Raw genomic sequence first — 20,865 nt, 5'->3', positions numbered from 1 at the left:
TATTAAAGGGATATGATACATTCAACCTACTCTCAAGTGGTCTGAAAATAAGAATATGTATATACAAAATAAGAATATGTATATATACATATAGAATATGTATATGTATATACATATAGAATATGTATATAGAAAAATGAGGCAAAATATTAAAAATTAGTGAATCTGTAGAGTACACACAGTGTCTTTATACTAATCTTGCAACTCTTCTATAAACAATTAGCTTAAACTAAAAAGTCAAAAATACATATCAAAAAATGAACAGAATTTGTTCAAAAAATGATATACCTATGTACATTAAAACAAAAAATTTTTAAAACCTTATCATTATAATTATCTGAATATTAAAACATAAGTTAAACAAAACATTCTTCAGGTTCTTTTTTTATTCTTTGTTTCTATTTAAAACTTTAATTGACTTTGTTAAGTCAATATCTTAATTTTTTATCATTGGCATTTTTCTGAAGAAAAATTTTTTTCAATTTATCATTTTTAATTTTTCATAATACTGCCCATAATCTCCTTCAAAGTTAATTTTTATGCCTAGTCAATTTGAAATCATCACTACCTTCAATTAACTCTTCCCTGCATTTATACTTTTTAATTGAGAAAAATATTCTAACAGGTAAATATGTGAAAATATTTTAAACCAAATTATTTCCACAAGGTCTATTTTTTTGCCTTCAAAGAATGTTTCTTCACTAAATATTTTAAGACAAAATCCATCAAATAATTTTTTTATTATTTTAAATATTTTGCCAAATGTAGATGCTACAAAATTGTAATCCTTCTTCATTTCATTTTAGATGAGAATATAAATTTATCCAATTAAAAACAAAAGTTTCGGGGCACCTGGGTGGCTCAGTGGGTTAAAGCCTCTGCCTTCGGCTCGGGTCATGATCTCAGGGTCCTGGATTGAGCCCGCACTGGGCTCTCTGCTCAGCAGGGAGCCTGCTTCCTCCTCTCTCTCTGCCTGCCTCTCTGCCTACTTGTGATCTCTGTCAAATAAATAAATAAAATTAAAAAAAAAAAAAAACACAAGAGTTTCATCATGAAGAGACTCTTCCCACAAGAGGAGATACTCCAAAGCACAATTATAAAATTTCAGAATTAAACCTTAGAGCACCATCTGACCTTTCCCCACATTAGTATGTTTAATCCCTCCCTAGCTTTTATAGAAATAAATTTTGTTTTTGTTTACAAGCTTTGTTATAATAACTGCAATTTGATAAACCTTCAAAAGCTAAGAATTTTTCCTTTAAGCATTCCATTCATTGATACTTTGAATAATTGTTCACTGATTTTAAACATATAGCTACCAACATTTAGAGATCTCATTTATTAAAAACTGGTTAATACCACTGAAGGACTCTTGGGTTGTTTTACAAAATAGTCCTCAAAGGCTCAAACATTTATTTCTTATTTTTTATTGTTTTTTAAAGATTTTATTTATTTATTTGTTTGTTTGTTTATTTGAAAGACAGAGATTACAAGTAGGCAGAGAGGCAGGCGGAAAGAGAGTGGGGGAAACAGGCTCCCTGCCGAGCAGAGAGCCTGATGTGGGGCTCGATCCCAGGACCCTGAGATCATGACCCAAGCTGAAGGCAGAGGCTCAACCCACTGAGCCACCCAGGCTCCCAAAGGCTCAAACATTTATAAAACTGATTGATGATGGACAGCAAAGAAAGTACCCCTGTCCATGCCAAAGTAATATTTTCTTCTGTATTAGCTTTACCTCAAAAATTTTATGGCCATTAAGTGTATATATAAATACAAAAACCTGTGTGTTTTGACAATTACCACTTCTATCTTAATTGGTAAAATATCACAGCATATTTGGATGCAATTATGAATTATGCATGTATCTTATTTTTCAAGATTTTATTTTTAGGTCATCTCTACACCCAATGTGGGGCTTGAACTCACAACCCTGAGATCAAGAGTCATATGTTCTAGGGGCGCTTGGGTGGCTCAGTGGGTTAAGCCTCTGCCTTCGGCTCAGGTCATGATGTCAGGGTCCTGGGATCGAGCCCCACACTGGGCTCTCTACTTGGCAGGGAGCCTGCTTCCCTGCTCTCTCTCTGCCTGCCTCTCTGCCTACTTGTGATCTCTGTCTGTTAAATAAATAAATAAAATCTTATTGACTGAGCCAGCCAGGCGCCCCTGAATTATGTGTATATCTTAATCAACTACAAATTCATTTCTGCTCCACAGATTTATTTAGTCAGAATTGTTTTTATCAGAATTTGTATATTATTACCACAAAACAAAGTATTTTGTCCTCAGTTTTTAGCTTAAAATGAATTTATACTGGCATTAGATGTTTTCCCTCAACAGTATAAACTTTCGAAAGTTTTAATGATGTTGGCATCATTTAACTATGCTCAAAGTTCTGCTACTGGAGCCAACACATTTATAGCTATGACTTTACTCTTTGTACGTGAACAACAAAATACGGAATCAAAAAGGAGCAAAATTACTTTAGAATCTATGGTGGAAAAAGTGAACAGTGGTTGCCCCTGGGAGAAAAAGTAGAAATTGGGACAGGGTATCAAGCGACTTTCTAGGGTAATAGTAATGTTCCCTATTGTAATCGAAGCATAGATTACATAGGTACCTGCATTTAGCACAGGCACAGCTAAGTTGTGCGTCTCACTGTGTGTTAACTTTATAAAAAATACGTAGAAGCAAATATTGGACTCTGTTTAATGATATACTTCTAGTTGTGTGTGTGTGTGTGTGTGTGTGTATCTAGTTGATGATACGTTTAGGGCAATGCGTACTGATGCTTGCAATCTACTTTGAAATATATCCAGAAAATAACATCTTTTAATGGATAACTAGAAAGATAGACAGATACATATGAGATAATGTAAGTTTACAAAATGTTAATGGTAGAATCCATTACTGGGATCATCTTAAAAGGCCATCGTCACTAACTTGAAGGAGCTCCTAGGAGCCAAAGACAGAACAACTCAAACATCAAAAGGAATCGTAAGAAATGAGTACAACAGAATCTAACACATAAAATATGTCAAAATTCCTAAGTTCAAAATAACACCTAAAAATAAAAACTTTATTGTGCATCTTCAGAGGTGTTAGGGGACCAGACTCATAATTATTCTGAAAACTAGTAAAGAGAGGAAAAGAATGAAGCATTGATCCTGTCTGTCCTGTATAAACTGTATTTCAGGGCATCCAAATAGTTGACAAGAAAAGATCTTTATAGAATAATAACAGATAATAAGTATAGAAAGAACGATATAATTAGGGTATCAGCATTTTCAAAACCCTAATGAAAGAATGCAACTACGTAATAATCATCAAAGCTGCTACAACTTTCACAGAAAAAGCTAGTAGGGAACTTTATATCAGATGTATAACGAACCTAATGATCAATCTAAGAAAAAAAGAAAACCAGACATGACATGTCTTCTGATATGATGTAATAGGAAGTATACAGCAACTTACAATACATACCAGGAAATGAATCTGAAAAGCTGTAACACATAACTGTCAGTTTATAAAAAATAATGTGTTGAATGATGTAACAGGGATACAATCAACTAAAACACAATGTGAAAAATTCTTTTTTTTTTTTTTAAGATTTTATTTATTTATTTGACAGAGCGAGAGAACACAAGCATGGGGAACAGCAGAGGGAGACGGAGGAGCAGGCTCCCGGCTGAGCAGGAGCCTGATGTGGGGCTCGATCCCAGAACCCTGGGATCATGACCTGAGCTGAAGGCAGACATTTAACAACTGAGCCACCCAGGCACCCAGAATGTGGAAAATTCTATAGGATAAGGATTCATTTCCTCAACATATAAGTTTGCAAAGAAGAAAAAAGAAAAGGGAATGGAAATGGATTAAAAGAGACTGAAGAGACAGAAATATACCAGTAGTGCCAGAAACTAAGAAAGTATTGAAGAAAGAGAAAAACCACAATGATGAGAGTAGATCAAAGGGACACAGGAACAACTGAAACAGCTCCCAGTGGCCAAATTAGAATGATCTGAACAGTAAAATGAAATCACAGTAAATTATAATTCTAAGTAGAAAATAAATATCCATAAAGACTTATCTGAGAATGACTTTAAAATAATTGGGAAAGTGGAGCACAAGGTACAGACGAAACAAAATTGACCACAGACTAATAATTGCTGAAGCTGGGTGATGGGTTTTTTCTTTTATTAGTAAGTACCTATACATACCTTATAGCTTGCAGATTTAATTCCATCAGGAACTTCATCCTGAAAAAGAAAAAAAAATGCTTTTATCAGAAATTTATTCTACCTTCTGAAAAAAATTTAAGTTTCTATACTTTATGAGATTATTTTTATTTTTTTAAAGTTTATTTTATTTATTTAAGTAATCTCTACCCCGTCATGGTGCTCGAACTCATGATCGCAAGATCAAGAGTCACATGCTCTTCCAAATGAGTCAATCAGGAACCTTTATGAGATTATTTTTATTTTTTATTTTTTGAGATTATTTTTATTTTTTTTATTTATTTATTTTTTTTTTGACAGAGATCACAAGTAGGCAGAGAGGCAGGCAGAGAGAGAGGAAGGGAAGCAGGCCCCCTGCTGAGCAGAGAGCCCGATGCAGGACTCGATCCCAGGACCCTGAGATCATGACCCGAGCCGAAGGCAGCGGCTTAACCCACTGAGCCACCCAGGCGCCCTTGAGATTATTTTTAAACTGACAATAGTTAAGCAGTTTTTATATCACTCTCCTTTTTTTAAGATTTTATTTATTTATTTAACAGAGAGAGAGAGCACAAGTAGGCAGAGCAGCAGGCAGAGGAAGAGGGAGAAGCAGGCTTCCTGCCAAGCAAGGAGCCCAATGTGGGGCTCAATCCCAGGACTCTGGGATCATGACCCGAACTAAAGGCAGATGCTTAACAACTAACTGAGCCACCCAGGTGTCCCTTTATATCACCTCTTTTTTTTTTTTTTTTTGGCAGACAGATATCAAGTAGGCAGAGAGGCAGGTGGGTTGGGGGATAAGGAGGCTCCCTTAGAGCCAGATGTGGGGTCAATCCCAGGACCCTGGAGATCATGACCTGAACCAAAGGCAGAGGCTTAACCCACTGAGCCACCCAGGTGCCCCCCCCTTTATATCACTTTTTGAAAGTACACAAAAACCCAACAAATTATCATATAGGCTGCTGGTCATGTATTTTATTACTTAACAGCATGGAAATGTAAAAACAGCCATTCCTTTTGACGCCCAAATTGTCCCACACTGGCAACCAGGGGACCCACAAAGTGCTGACTTGACATCTGAATCCCTATTGATATGACCCTAGTAATCTTTAGCAACACCCTTTGTTTTCTGTTATGACAAGATACTCCAGGCTCACCTTATATATATATATATATATATATTTTTTTTTTTTAAAGATTTTATTTATTTATTTATTTATTTGAGAGATAGCATGAGTTGCAGGGAGGGGCAAAGGGAGAAGCAGATTCCCCATTGAGCAGGGAGCCAGAAGTGGGGCTCGATCCCAGACCTGGGATCATGATCTGACCTGAATGAAGATGCTTCCCCGACTGAGCCACCCAGGTGGCCCACCATGTATATTTCTTGTTCCAATCTTGGAATCAAGTATTTTTTAAGAAGCCCTAGTTCTTTTCAGAGGAGATTGGCACTGGTCTTTAGTCACATGTTGGCCACTTACCAACTATAGGACCTGTCTGTCTATCCTCAAAGTGATGCTGTGAATAGACATAATGATGCATGTACTCTGAAACTGCAGGGCCCTATTCCAGTGCTAAGTATATTTCTGAAATAGACTATACCTGCCAAAAGGGAAGGACCCACATAGAGACAATCACTTTATTATGTAACTTTCCAGATTTTGAACTAGCTCAACGTACAATTCTCTTCTTAAGACCAGATATTTAGATGGTCTCTAATTTTTTCATATCTTGCCAAATTCATAAACTAATTTTAGCAGAATTGATATCTTTACAATATTTATTACTGCTTTATGGTCATCTTTGAACATCTGTCCAATTATTTTAGTAAGTCAAAATCTTGGTGGAATTGCTAAACCAAAAGACATGTACCTTTTTTATGTTGTTGATACATTTGCTGAACTGATCTCCAAAAAGATTTAACCAGCAGAGTGCTCATTTCTTATTCACAGACTAACACTAGATTTTGTTACTCATTTTCACATTGGTCATTTAAGAATGGAGGGGAAAGAAGGTTGCTTTGACCCATTGTAAAGGTAATAAATAATTGGACTGTCAGTTTATAGAGAGATTCCAGGTTGCAAGTTCAAGCCCCACATTGGGTGTAGAGATTACTTGAAAGAAAATGTTTAGGGATGCCTGAATTTCTCAGTCAGTTAAGCACATATGACTCAGCTCAGCTCAGGTCTTGATTTCAGGGTCACGAATTCAAGCCCCGAAAAAAAATTTTTTTTTTAATTGCTTAAAAAAAAAAAAAGATGAGGGGCGCCTGGGTAACTCACTCAGTTAAGTATCTGCCTCCGGCTCTGGTTATGATCTCAGGGTTCTGGGATCAAGCCCTGCATCGTGCTCCCTGCTCAGCTCAGCAGAGAATCTGCTTCTCCTTCTCCCTCTTCCCTTATTCCCTGCTTGTGCACACTCTCTCTCTCTCTTTCTCTCTCTCTTGCTTGCTCTCTCTCTCTCAAATAAATAAAATCTTAAAAGAAAAGAAACATTTTTTTTAAAAAAGATGAGATCCAAATTTTCAATACCTGTAAAACCACTTGCCTGTTTGTTTGTTTGTTTTTTTAAGATTTTATTTATTTATTTGACAGACAGAGATCACAAGTAGGCAGAGAAGCAGGCAGAGAGAAGGAGGAAGCAGGCTCCCTGCCAAGCAGAGCCCAATGCGGGGCTCGATCCTAGGACTCTGAGATCATGACCCTAGCCAAAGGCGGAGGCTTCAACCAACTGAGCCACCCAGGAGCCCCCCACTGTTTTGACCAATATTAATAATGGCCCATTTAATGCATAAGTGCAATTAAATGCCTTTATTAAGTATGTACCATATTTTCAGCATTTTTTTTTTAAGATTTTATTCATTCACTTGACAGAGAGAGACACAGTAAGAGAGGGAACACAAATCAGGAGAGTTAGAGAGGGAGAAGCAGGCTCCCTGCTAAGCAGGGAACCTGATGCAGGGCTCGATCCCCAGACTCTGGGATCATGACCTGAGCCAAAGACAGATGCTCAGTGTCTGAGCTACCCAGCCACTCTTATTTTCATCATATTTAATATGTCATACATAAGTTATTAAACTTGAATTTCCCCAGCTAATGTTTCTGATTACTAAATATAAATGCCAGAACTCAGGAAATAAAATGAAACATTTAAACTGATGACATCACTTTAATGATATTTTCATAATAGAGGTTGTTTCACAAGCTAATTCTTGAATTTTCAAAAAGTTTATCTGTAAAGATGAGTATAACTAAACACCTGATTCTCAGGTATCTAATGACAAAATGCCCATAAATAAAATTTTTATATTTTCTTTAATTCCATACGCTAGATAGGTCTATATAGCAATATTTACACTTATAAAAATAAACCACTCAATAGTGAGCCTGACAATTCACAGACCTGTACCCCTGGGGCAAATAATACATTTTATGTTAATAAAAAAATTAAATAAAAAAAAAGAAATACAGCAACAGAATATTAAAAAATAAAATAAACCACTCAAAATTATAGCACCACTTCATACCCCTTAGGATGGCTATTATCCAGAAAACAGAAAAGAGTGAGTGTTGGTGAGGATACAGAGAATTTGGAAACATTGTACACTGCTGGTGGGAATGTAAAATGATGCAGCTACTGTGAAGACAGTATGATGTTCCCCCCCAAAATTAAAGCGAGAACTACCATATGATACAGTAATTCTAATTCTAGGTGTATACCCCAAAGAACGGAAATTAGGGACGCAAGCATATACTTCTGCACCCATATCCAGGGCAGCATTATGCACAATGGCCAAAAGATGGGAATAACCCAAAACCCAAGCAATGGGAGAATGGATAAATGAAAAGCAGATACACATACAATGCAATATTCCTCAGCCTTAAAATGAAATAAAATTCAAATATATGTTACTATGGATAAACGTTGAAATCATGTTAAGTGAAACAGGCCAGACACAAAAGGACAAATTTTGTAATAATCCCCCTTATACGAGGTACCCAGAATAATCAAATTCATAGAGACAGAAAGCAGAATAGTGGTTGCCAAGGGTAAGAGGGAGGGTGGAATAGGGAGTTACTGTTTAATCAACGTGTGGTTTCAGTTTGTGATCAGGAAGAAGTATTCTAACTGGATGGTGACTGTACTTAATGAACTTAATGAACGTGACTGTACTTGATGCCAATAAACTGTACACTTAAAAATGGTTAAAATGGTAAATTTTCTGTTATGCATATTTTATCATAATAAAGAAGAAAAATAGAAATATATGCTTTAAAGGGAAAAAAGGCTTTGTTGAAAGTGTAAAATTCTGTTTTCAGAGTAAAATGCTTTAAATTTTAATGTTCTGAGAATTCTTTTTATTTATTTATTTTTCTATTTATTTGTCAGAGAGAGAAAGAGAGCACAATCAGGAGGAGCAGTGGACAGAAGGAGAAGAGATAGGTAGAAGGAGAAGCAGGTTCCCTGCTGAGCAAGAGCCCAATATGGGACTCGATCCAGGACCCCAGATCATGATCCAAGCCAAAGGCAGACACCCAATCAACTGAGCCACTCAGGCCTCCCTGCTCTGAGAATTCTTAAGCAAAACCAGGTGTTCTGTCCAACCTCTCCCCATCCAAAGGAAACAATACACCCATGAAAAAAGGGATATTGTTTATACTTCAATTTCATTATACTATAAACACAACTTTGGGTAAGATGTAAGAAAAACAAACATCAAGCCAAAAGAACTACTAATCTCACTAGTAAATCAAAGGATTATATTTATCACAAAATTTAATTCTATTATTATGAAAGCAAAATAATTCAAAATAGGTTTTATCATTAGTAAGTTTAGGTTTTGGGTTTTGTGGGGTTTTTTGTTTTTCAAGATTTTATTTATTAGAGAGAGAGCAAAGCATATGCAGGGGGAGCAGCAGACAGAGGGAGAGAGAGAAGCAGGCTCCCTGCTGAGCAAGGAAGCCCAATATGAGACTCAATCCTAGGATCCCGGGATCATGACCTGAGCCAAAGGCAGATGCTTAACCCACTGAGCCACCCAGATGCCCGTGGTTTTTGTTTTTTCTTTTTTAAGACTGATTTATTTATTTGATGGGGGAGGGAGTTAAGGTAGAAGTAGAGAGAAAATCTCCAGTAGATCCCCTGCTGAGCATGGAGCCTGACACAGGGCTGATCCCAGCATCCTGAGATCAAGACTGAGCAAAAACCAAGAGTTTTGATGCTTAACCGACTGAGCCACCCAGGCACCCAAGTTTAGGTTTCTAATCTATAAATATTAAACAACATTATTTTTAACCTAAGGACTGAAATGTTATTTTAGTTGCATTGCGCCCTTTTTAAAAATTGCAATTATTTGAAAAACGATGTAACGGGTTTTAAAATATATGTATGGTTCTTACCGACTGACAAGGCTTGACAGCACAGTCTCTTCGCCCACACTGGTTGATATCATTCCAGAAAGGACATGGCCTCTTCAGGTTTACCTATAGGATAACAGAAAAGGTTATAAAAATAAGAACCGTGATATTATTATTGACAAGCATTGAATTAAGATGCCAGAACCTGGTCACGCTATTAGCTTCAGTTTTTCTTTTTCTTCTAGGTCCCCGTTGCCAAGTTCCAGCGATTATATCAATGTGTAACTTGGGTAAGCAAATTGGTAGATTTGATTAGAAAGATAGACCACTACTACACAAACCCTGAACAGACGGTGACTAGGAGCCAAAGTAGCTCATACCATCACCACTCAAATGATACTGTTTTTTAAGCAAGTACCAGGCCTTTGTGAACTCAGATGAGGACTACATACTCCAATGAACAGATTTTCTAAACTCTTTCTGTAGATATCTCAAGTGACTAGTTAAAATAATACAGGTCAGAATAAAGTCATGCTTCTCAAAAAAAAAACCTAATGATTTTAATTAAGTGGAGTCAATACAGTATTTTAGAAAAGTACGAATTAGCAATTTTGGTAACAGTGTAATAGTTTCTGTTCTGACTTCAATTTAACCAACAAGTTTCTAACTCCAGAGTGCAAAACTGAGTTGTTGAAATTAAAAGTATCCAATGGATGGTTTCAGAACCACATTGTTCACTCTTGTGAAATGAATTTTAAATAATGGCCACAATTTTGAAGTTCAGAAATTCCTAAGAAAATACAGCTATATATTTAAACTCTAAATATTCTTGTACAAAAAAAATAAAAATAAAAATACCTTGTAATATCTAAAGTAGTCACTTTCAAGAAGTTTTTGTAGTCTCGGGAAAAGCCTGTAGTTATTAAATTTATCGATGGTTTCAACATCACAGGTACAATCATCCAAGTAACCACTAACCTGTTACAAAGAAAATGAAATAATACATAAAAATACTTTAGGTATAACAGGGTTCTTTTTCCTCACAGGCTATGATTCAAACAACTCTTATCATCCCTCCTCCTCCTAATTGTCAGAGATGGGGTATGACAGTAATTTAATGATGCTATTGCTCTTACAAAACAATAATGCAGATTTTTACCTGAGTGATGACATTTGGGTGATGACAGATAACACGTCGGAGGATGACAGCAATATCTGAGAGCTAAGATTTTATACCAATTTACCTAGTCTCATTTGTTTTGGACTTGTTTTGGACTAATTTGGGTACTAGAAATCTCATCTACATATTTTGTTACTGCAATAACTACTTTCACTTCATATGCAAATTTGTCCTTGTTTCCTGCTAAAAATTCTCTGAGTATATAATCTTCAGTTCCTAATTTGGGGTAGTAACAAAACAAAAGTGCTTCTAACCTAGATGATTTGACTTTTCACACCTCTTTCTTTCAAGCATTAAAAGCAAAACTTCTAAGGACATAAAATAGCTACTGTTTTCCCCCTTAGATATAAATTATTACACAAAGAAATAACAGGTAGTAAGACTGCAAAGGTCAAAGTGACACATGCCAAGTAGAGACATTAGGTCACAAAAAGAAACAAGCACAAACACACACACACACACACACACACACACGAACAAGAGAAAGGGTCTGAAACTTATTTTTCCCCCTAATTCAGTTCTTTTAAATGTGTCCACTTTTTCTTTATTAAAGATTTTATTTGGGACGCCTGGGTGGCTCAGTTGGTTAAGCAGTTGCCTTTGGCTTGGGTCATGATCCCAGCGTCCTGGGATCGAGTCCCCCGTCGGGCTCCTTGCTTAGTGGGGAGCCTGCTTCTCCTTCTGCCTCTGCCTGCCTCTCTGACTGCCTGTGCTCACTCTCTCTGACAAATAAATAAATAAAATCTTTACCAAAAAAAAAAAAAAAAAAAAAAGATGTTATTTATTTATTTGTTTGTTTATTTGTTTATTTATTTATTTATTTATTTTAGAGAGAGAACACAGAGGGAGAGGGAAAAGCAGACTCCCCACTGAGCAGAGAGCCCGATGTGGGACTCCATCCCAGTACCCTAAGATCATGACCTGAGCTGAAGGCAGACACCTAAACAATAGAGCCACCGAGGTGCCCCTTAAGTAATTCATTTTTAAGGTAAAAGTCTATCTTTGAAATTCAAGTTCAAGCTACCCTCAGGGTCCCACTCAATCCCTACTGGCTTATCTGCCCCTCCTATGTGTATCCAGGACACTTCACATACTCACTACATACAAATTACCTCGCTATATTGGACTTACATATTTCACTTCCTCCCCATAGAGTTTAAACTCCTTGAAAGCAAAATCATGTTTTGTATTCCCAGTCCTTAGCACTGTACTTCTAGAAAGCATACAGAGGATGCTCAATATTTATCTGTGGAGTGGATGTATGAATGAATGTTTTGGTGAATATTGTCCACGCTCACTCTCACTCACTGGACACCGGCCCCACAATCTAATTAGGACTATGTACTATCATGTCACCTACGGTAGCTCAGTGCTACTTATGGTATTCAGTGCTCCAGACCACATAAGCCTGAGTGGCAGGAATGCACTCAGAACAAGGAAGGCAAGCGCAGAGGTAAATAACCTACTGTAAGCAACATCTTATCAATCTATACCTTAACCACAAAGGAAGCTAGAAGAAGCCCCAAACCATAAAGGAATGCAAGATGCATTCAGAGGAGAAATGGCTTATAGCCCGGAGACCTCAAAGAGAGAAGACAGGACAATGGTAGATTTAAAAATCCTCGGACCTTTACCTTAGAAATTGAGTAGGAGGCATTTCCAACTACTACAAAAGGTAGCAAGGCAGCTAAGGAGGTAGAACAAGGGTGGGGAAGTTTCCATAGATGGAGAGGCCCCAGCAAAAGAGAGACAGGAAGATACTCAGAAATTCAAGCCATGTGACTGTTCAGAGAAGCCTCCCAACAGGCAAAACCCAATCCCTTCAAAGAAGTCCGGCAGGTGTGACGCCAGGCCCAGTTCTACAAACTAGAGAACCAGGCATGTTACCAGAAAAGAGTATCTGGGAAAGACAAAGGAAGAAATCCAGTGAACAGAATCTTGGAAACAAAGCAATGTCCTAGTACCTAAACTAAGACCCGAAGTTGGGTGCTGACTTGGAACAAGGATGACCTGACATTGATGCAGCTCTGGGATGTGCAAAGGCTACTTAAATAATGGCCACACTATCTCCTAAACTCCAAGGGAATTCTGACCTGACTCTACCATAGGAACCTGAATGTGTTTAATGCCCCCTCCCCAGCTCCCTGCCACACACACAGAAAAAGTGACTGATGCATGCTAAAATTTGAGATTTTCCGCTCTAGGCCTCAGGTGGCAATCAGCTTTGAGTAGGGAACCAGATTAACAGGTCACAATTAGAAGGCCCTTGCTGAGGTATGGCAGATATAAGGACTAGGGTAGACCTAACATAACATCATCCAGTTTAAAGTCCTAGCCTCTAAAGAGCTGAAAAGCATTTGAGGGCCTTTGACGGCAACCTCCCAAGCACACAGCAATGCCCTCCTACACACTCTGAAGGAGGCAGTGTGTGACAATGGATAGCACGAAGGCCAAGGGGTCAGGCCTTCTTGGGGTTGAATCCCATCTCTGTTACTTATTAGTTACTGATCTTAACCAAGTTTTTTTTTTTTTAACCTCTCTAAGCTTCAGTTTGCTCTCTCAACACAAAATGGCAATACTAATAGTTCCCTTCTGTAAGAGTTAATATCAAGATGAAATTACAAAATAAATGGCCAGTAAGTGTTAGTATTATCACCCTACTGCTGCCTAAATCCTTCTAGGGAAAGGGATGTTACTATTCCCCAAAGCAACCCACATTTTTTTTTTTTTTTTTTGAAAGAGAGAGACAAAGAACATGCATGCATTCTAACCCATGAGTCCAGGGTGGTGGGCTGGCGGGGGGCAGATGGGTGGCACAAAGGGAGAGAGAATCTTAAGCAGGCTCTAAGCCTGGTGCAGAGCCTGATGTGGGGCTTGATCCTACGACCCTGAGATCATGACAAAAGCTGAAATCAAGAGTCAGACACCTAACCAACTAAGCGATCCAGGCACCCCTACATTTTTTTTTTTAATAAGAAAAAAAAAAAAAAAAAGGGCCCAGTTTGCAGCTAAAATTTTCCCAAAATTTTACATCTGTAGCCCCAATGGAACATAGAACTGGATAGTCAACATTTGGAGGTAGTCTCAAACAGTTTCTCCACAGACGGACTGGTTTGGACCAAATACCAAATACAAAAGGCAAGCGAAAAGAAAATAACACGGGCCTGCTTGTTCTCTATTTTCTTTGTTCACTATTTAATTTACAATGAAAGGCAAAACAAAAAACACTTTCTAAATAGTCTCCTTATGAGCAAACAACTTCTAGTCCTACCATAGACTATCATTTTTTTCCAAAGCACTGTGAAAATATATTCTTCATACTTGTATGAAATATGAAATACCTTTCAAAAGTGTTCAAAGGGGGGACACCTGGGTGGCTCAGTTGGTTAAGCACCCAACTCTTGATTTCAGTTCAGGTCATGATCTCAGGGTCCTGAGATCAAGCTCCACATCAGGCTCTGCACTCAGCTGGGAGTCTGCTTGAAGATTCTCACTCTCCCTCTCTCTCTGCCCCTCCCCTGCCTGCACATTTGCAAGTTCTCTCTCTCTGTCAAATAAATCGTTTTTTTTTTTAAGTGTTCAAAGTGTTCTTTTTTTTTTTTTTTTTTAGGAATTTTTAGTTGTATTTAATTTTATAGTGGTTTGTGACCATCAAAAAGAACATGAAAACTATTTATTGGAAGAGTTGACTGAGACACCTCTGTTACTGAAAGCACGGAAACACCAAACATTCTATACTCAGTAGTTGGCACCATTCTAAGGACATGGAAAGCTACAAGCTATTTCTGCCTTGAAGCCTTAGTCTTTAGAACTTTAAATTGTTGTTGTGACCCAAAGTGTAGCAACCAATGTGAAACGTGCTTTCCTCCACATTCTTTGTTCAAAGAGTAAGTACTCACAGTCAGTGGACATCTCTGCAGGATAACCTGTTTCAAAGAGTCCTCTGACTAAGTTTTAATCCCAGGAATATTTCCACCTACCAGGCAACATATTATGGAGTATCTCTTCCATGGCCCAGCCACTCTAACAAATAAAAACTGTTTTTTAAATTGACCTGAACAGGGCGGGTGGCTCAGAGCCTGGGTGGCTCTGTTGGTTAAATGCCTGATTCTTGGGACGCCTGGGTGGCTCAGTTGGTTGGACGACTGCCTTCGGCTCAGGTCATGATCCTGGAGTCCCCGGATCGAGTCCCGCATCGGGCTCCCAGCTCCATGGGGAGTCTGCTTCTCTCTCTGACCTTCTCCTCATTCATGCTCTCTCTCACTGTCTCTCTCTCAAGTAAATAAATAAAATCTTTAAAAAAAAAAAAAAAAAAAAAAATGCCTGATTCTTGATTTCAGCTCAGATCATTATCTCACAGTCTTGGGATTGAGCCTTAAGTTAGGCTCTGCGCTCAGTGCGGAATCTGCTTGAGATTCTCTCTCTCCCTCTTCTTCCCCTCCTGCCCTTTCCCCTCCTTCTCACTTGTGCTCGCTCTCGCTCTCTCTCTCAAATAAATAAATAAAATATTAAATAAATAAAAGAGATCTAAACAAGCCACTGGACAGGTAAATCTGTCAAAATACATGTATGAAGAGTGCATCTACAATGCACTCCAAACAAAAATGATTGATTTTAAAATAGACATTTTGAATTATCTGACCTACTTTCCTTTCATTAGCCTGATATTTACTGCACTGAAGTAAGTGGATCTGAGTGTTATCAGCACTAGCCATATTAAGATTAATAAAACATTCTGACTACATGGGAGTTTACAGACTTGTTTCTAATTAATTTAAATGAAAAACCTGTCCATACTGCCTGCATATCTAGGCTTCAATATTTCTCCTGGGGTTATTTCTATAAAATGCATCCTGGGATTCCAAGAACTGGACCTAAAGTTCTGTTACATTCCTTCTCTCTAATGGTACATAATGGGGAAAAGGAAATTTGAAACCCTGTCAAAAGCAAAACGAAAAACAGAAAAGAAAACAAGAAAGTCTGAAGAGTCTCCATTTACTTCAAGCCCATACTATTACAACAAAAAAATACAATTATTTTTGTGGTTGAAAGAAAGGGCAGGTCATGATCATAGGGTTCTTTATACAAACCACACTGACCTACACACCAAGTGTACATTTTTAAAAATTTTTAAGTAGAATGATTTAAAAAATGGGGCACTATATTTAAGGAAGACTTGTAAGTCCCAGGCAATTTATCACTTATTTGCAGCAACTAACACTGAAGCATCGTTACCGAAATAATTGACAACATACAGTGGAAATGGTTTTACTAAGACCTGATGTCAACAGACATATGCAGTAATTGACTAACTTTAAAGATTGATTTGGAGCCATCAACCCATCTGAAAGATCAATTCCAGAAAAACATGCAAATGGCTCGCTAAGCAGAGTAACTGAAAGAATATACTCCTGCTAGCACAGTGCTCACATCCTGTTTTGTAACTTCCCTAATATTCGCTGAGTACCAACTATGTACCAGGCTCAGTACCCTGGAGTATCAAGAAATAAACTAAATTTTAAAATTTTTTGTTTAGGGGCACCTGGGTGGTTCAGTGGGTTAAAGCCTCTGCCTTTGGCCCAGATCATGAACCCATGGTCATGGGATTGATCCCCGCATCGCATCAGGTTCTCTGCTTAGCAGGGAGCCTGTTTCCCTTCCTCTCTCTGTGTGCCTCTCTGCCTACCTGTGATCTCTGTCTACCAAATAAATAAATAAAATCTTTTAAAAAAATAAAATTTTGGGGGCGCCTGGGTGGCTCAGTGGATTAAGCTGCTGGCTTCGGCTCAGGTCATGATCTCAGTGTCCTGGGACCTCTGCTCAGCGGGGAGCCTGCTTCCCGCTCTGTCTCTGCCTGCCTCTCTGCCTACTTGTGATCTCTCTCTCTGTCAAATAAAATAAATAAAATCTTAAAAAAAAATAAAATAAAATTTTTAGTTTATTTCTTGATTTCTCAAAACTTATTCACAACTGGCCTCAATAAATGCTTACTGAATTTAATCTGTTTATTTGTAGAGCTTTGTACATTTTACTTCAATCACTTTGTAAGGCCAAATAACTACATGCTACTTTGGCTCCATTTAAAGTGGTATTCTGTTAACCGAACCCCTATTACCAGGCACCCATGTGATGAGGGGTGATGATGTGGTAATTCAAGGCACAAGCCGATAAGAGAGAGATTGGCAGTAGGAAGGGAGAGGACTATTAGCAAAGCAGACTCCACAGAACTTTGCTGATAATTTGGTATTGCAAAGAGAGTAAGAGATTTTAACTTTTTGTTCTAAACTTTAAGTCAAAAGTTAGTCTTTAATTTAGTGTCTAGCATTATTTACTAACTTTTTAAAAAGATTTTCTTTTTTAAGTAATCTCTGCACCCAACATAGGGTTCGAACTTACATCCCCAAGATCAAGAGTATCATCCCCTACTGCCTGAGCCAACCAGGTGTCCCTACTAACTTGCTTTTTTAAGATGTTTAAGATCTGGGCATCCCGGGGTCCTGGGGTGGACCCCCAAATTGCAGGGAGCCTGCTTCTCCCTTTCCCTCTGGCACTCCCCCTCCTTGTGCTCTTACTCTGTCCAAAAAATAAATAAAATCTTTAAAATAAAGTGCTTAGGATCTCTGCCTCTACCCAAGCTCTAAAGGACTTTATTCATTAAATTCTAAGTTCTTAAGGGCAAGGATCACACCATAGTTATTTCTGTATTCCAAACACTCAGGTCATTGTACACAGTGTTTATAAATGTTTATTGAATGAATAATTTCCACCATTCATCTCCTCTAATCTTTTCTTCCACCATCCTTTTATGTGTGTCTTTCTCGTTTCTGTACATGTCTATATCTATATGCTTGTCTCCAATTTTCTCTTCATGTCTATTCATCATTTGTCCCTTCTCCTCTTTACCCTCATCTCTTCTGTTACTGACCATAACAGAACTAAAATGTATTTTTGTTTCAATCTATTGAATCAAAACTGATGGTATCTGTTCTTAAACTGATTAAATAGACCATTTTATATTTTTCTTAAAAGTGTTTTTTAGGGGACCTGGGTGGCTCAGTTGGTTAAGCAACTTCCTTTGTCTCAGGTCATGATCCTGGAGTCCTGGGATCAAGTCCCACATTGGGCTCCCTGCTCCACGGAGAGTCTGCTTCTCCCTCTGACTTTCTCCCTTCTCATGCTCTAAAATCTTAAAAAAAAAAAAAAAAAAAAGAAACTTTTTTACCATGTGACCCTCAATTTATTATTTGGTAAAAGTTGATTCTGAAAAGATAAACAGCCACTCTTGTTCTAAAACAAAAAGAAAGGGATCTAATGGATGTCTGTGTTGGGGGAATATTCATATCTTGAAAATATTGTAAGGGTGGGGGAGCTTAAATACTAATTAGAAGAAAAAATATTAAAAAATTAAAAATTCCCCAACTTTAATCAGATATCTAAAAAGGTTATGGGGGGGTAGTGAAAGTTGAAAAGCTCAACATGTACTATTATTTCATTATCTAAAAATCTAAAATGTAGTTGAAAATGTTATATTGCACATCTTGTTTCAACACTAACTTATTTTATTTTATTTTTTAAAGACTTTATTTATTTGAGAAAGAGAGAGTGAGAGAGATCATGAGAATAGAGAAGGTCAGAGGGAGAAGCAGACTCCCCATGCAGCTGGGAGCCCAATGTGGGACTCGATCCCAGAACTTCGGGATCATGACCTGAGCCAAAAGAAGTTGCTTAACCAACTGAGCCACTCAGGTCCCCTAAAAAGCACTTTTAAGAAAAATTCCGGGATCATGACCTGAGCCAAGGGCAGTCGTTTAACCAACTGCGCCACCCAGGCGCCCCAACACTAACTTATTTTAAAATATTTTACCTTAATATTACTTATTTGTAAAAGTTGACACTTTGTGTTATGTTGTATTTGTAATATGAAGAAAAATTACCCTTCTTCCTTTTAAGTACTTGATTGTGTGTAGTTTGCAACCCCTGAAAGTAAAGGAGCTTTTCAGTCTTAGTAGTAAAGGAGCAATTTCCTTTTAACTTGTCCTACTCATGCTTGGATAACACCTCAACTCCCAAATCACTCCACAAATAGACAAAATGCAAGAATATAAAGCAGTGAAAAAGACAGTTCTTCTCCCCATAATACTGATTTATTTTTTCCTTCCATAAGATTTAAGGTTGTTTCTTTACTCTGTGAAATAGTAGCATTGCACTTACACACATAAAATGTCATTTCTGATAATAGTACAATCCACTTAAAAGGAAAAATGTGGATGCCTACCCTCAATTTTCTATAAAATGTAATTTTTATCAACATATGCCAACCAAAACGTGAATTTAAGAGTAATGATATTAAAACACAGAATACTGTAGATCCAAAAACCTCTAAATTTCTTTGAAAATTTTTCTCAAGGAACCCACATCTCTTACTAAAAAGGGAAAATGATCATAATAAGCATGTAATTAAACTTGTGCACTGAGGAGTAAGGCTCATTCTCCCGGTTCAGACCAGCCAAATGGGCGTCACGTTAAGAAAATCTCATCACATTTAGGAAAAAGAAAGGACACACAGTGCGAGGGGCCACAGGGCAAGCCGCAGCCCCAAAGACACAAGGCAGTGAGGCTTAGACACAGAAAAGCCACACCAAGTCCTTCTCCCGCCTGACAACGCGATCTGAGAGTAGCCACCCTACAAAAGCGTGTCCTGCCCAGGAAGCAGAGCGAAGGCACCCAACATAGGCACAACGTACACAGTTCCAGGTCAAGTTAGAAGTTAGGAAGACCCAGGTTTCTGCTAAAATAACAAATAGTGAGTATGCGTGCACAGTGTCCACGCCCTTCCCGGGAAGGGAAGACCAACAAAGATGCATAAACCAACTCGGTAGAAACACAACAGCGTGCACCCACACCTCTCACCCAACACCGGATCCGAAGGGCGGCTGCGTTGGGACACCGGTCCACACCAAGCCAGGCGAGCTGCAGAGGACTCAGCCCCGCAAGAGGGGACTCGTCCGGAAGGGTGGAAACTCAGGAGTCCTCCTAGCCCCTCACCTGCCGGGCTGCCCCGGACGGAGCGCAGGGGAGAGGCGGGAAGCACGGGAGCGGCCGCACGGCCGCGCACAGCCCTCACCTGGCAGAAGCACCTCTGCGCCGCCGTCTCAGGGGCCTGCTGCCCACCGTGACCCGAGCCGAGCAGCCACATGGCCCCCAGGAGGCCGATCAGGAAAGCCCAGCGGCACCCCATAGCCGCTCTGGCCGATCGCCGCCCGGCGCCTCGCGGTCCCAGCACTGGGGCGCAGGCCGCGCGTCCGCAGATGAAGCCCGAGCGGGCCGGCCCCCGGTAGCGCCCCACCTCCGGGCCGCCTCCCAGGCCCGCCCTCGACTCTCCCGCCTCTCAGCGGCAGCCACCTCCCGGCAGAGCCTGCGGACGTGCCTAGGCGCCCGCAGCGGGCCGCCCAGGGCCTCGGGTCGGCTTCCTTCCACGCGCGTGAGGCTGACGCACGAACCAGCTTCCCGGTGCGGCCCCGCCCGGCTCGCAGCGCCCGGCCCCGGCCCCGGCCCCCCGACGCCCCGCGCCTGGTGCCTCGCTTGCGGGCGGCCGCCCCAACCCCCGCGTTGGAGTCGGGGTCTTTCCCGCTGTGAGAGCGAGAGCGAGACCGAAGGGGTCTGGGTCTCCCCACAGGGCCCCGCCCCACCCCACCCCACCCCGCGCACTCCCGGCCAATCCTTCGGTATCTCAAAGCGTGGAAAGCAAACCGTATCAATTGCGCGTCCACAGTGTCCCTGGCAGTCTTAAAGCTGAAAGGGACATGAGTGGTCATGAAGACCAGGGCTGCAAAGGTAACTTACAGTTTCTAGTAGTTACATCGAAAGAGCAATAAGAAACAGGTGAAATTAATTTTAGTAATTTATTTTATTCAGCCCAATATATGTGGAACATTTCAAAATTTACTCAATAGTAAATGATTCATTAAATATTTTACATGTTGTTTTTAAGTCTAATCTGGTGTGCATTTTATGCAAACTAGCCATATTTCATAGTCAAATGTAGCGAGAGAGTGGCTACAATTGTATCCGGCAGCACAGGTGTAAACTACCCTAGCATTTCATCTCCCAACTCAAGGGA

The 20,865-nt window shown here is 39.3% G+C and overlaps 1 protein-coding gene across 1 annotated transcript in view; it reads right to left on the bottom strand.

Moving 5' to 3' along the window:
- The window catches only part of ERO1A (endoplasmic reticulum oxidoreductase 1 alpha), a 47,785-nt gene extending 27,372 nt beyond the window's left edge, over positions 1–20,413 (bottom strand). The window contains exons 1-4 of the mRNA XM_082735171.1: positions 19,870–20,413; positions 10,424–10,543; positions 9,608–9,691; positions 4,215–4,253 (exon numbers count right to left, since the gene is read on the bottom strand). Of these exons, the coding sequence (XP_082591297.1) occupies positions 4,215–4,253; positions 9,608–9,691; positions 10,424–10,543; positions 19,870–19,983 (357 nt within the window). The 5' untranslated portion in view covers positions 19,984–20,413. The remainder of the gene's footprint in view (positions 1–4,214; positions 4,254–9,607; positions 9,692–10,423; positions 10,544–19,869) is intronic.
- Between the last annotated feature and the right edge of the window lie 452 nt (positions 20,414–20,865).

Source organism: Mustela nivalis (assembly GCF_964662115.1).
Source record: "Mustela nivalis genome assembly, chromosome: 6".
NCBI lineage: Eukaryota > Metazoa > Chordata > Mammalia > Carnivora > Mustelidae > Mustela > Mustela nivalis.
Note: the sequence above shows the minus strand (reverse complement) of the source record. Positions and strands in the feature narration are given on the sequence as shown.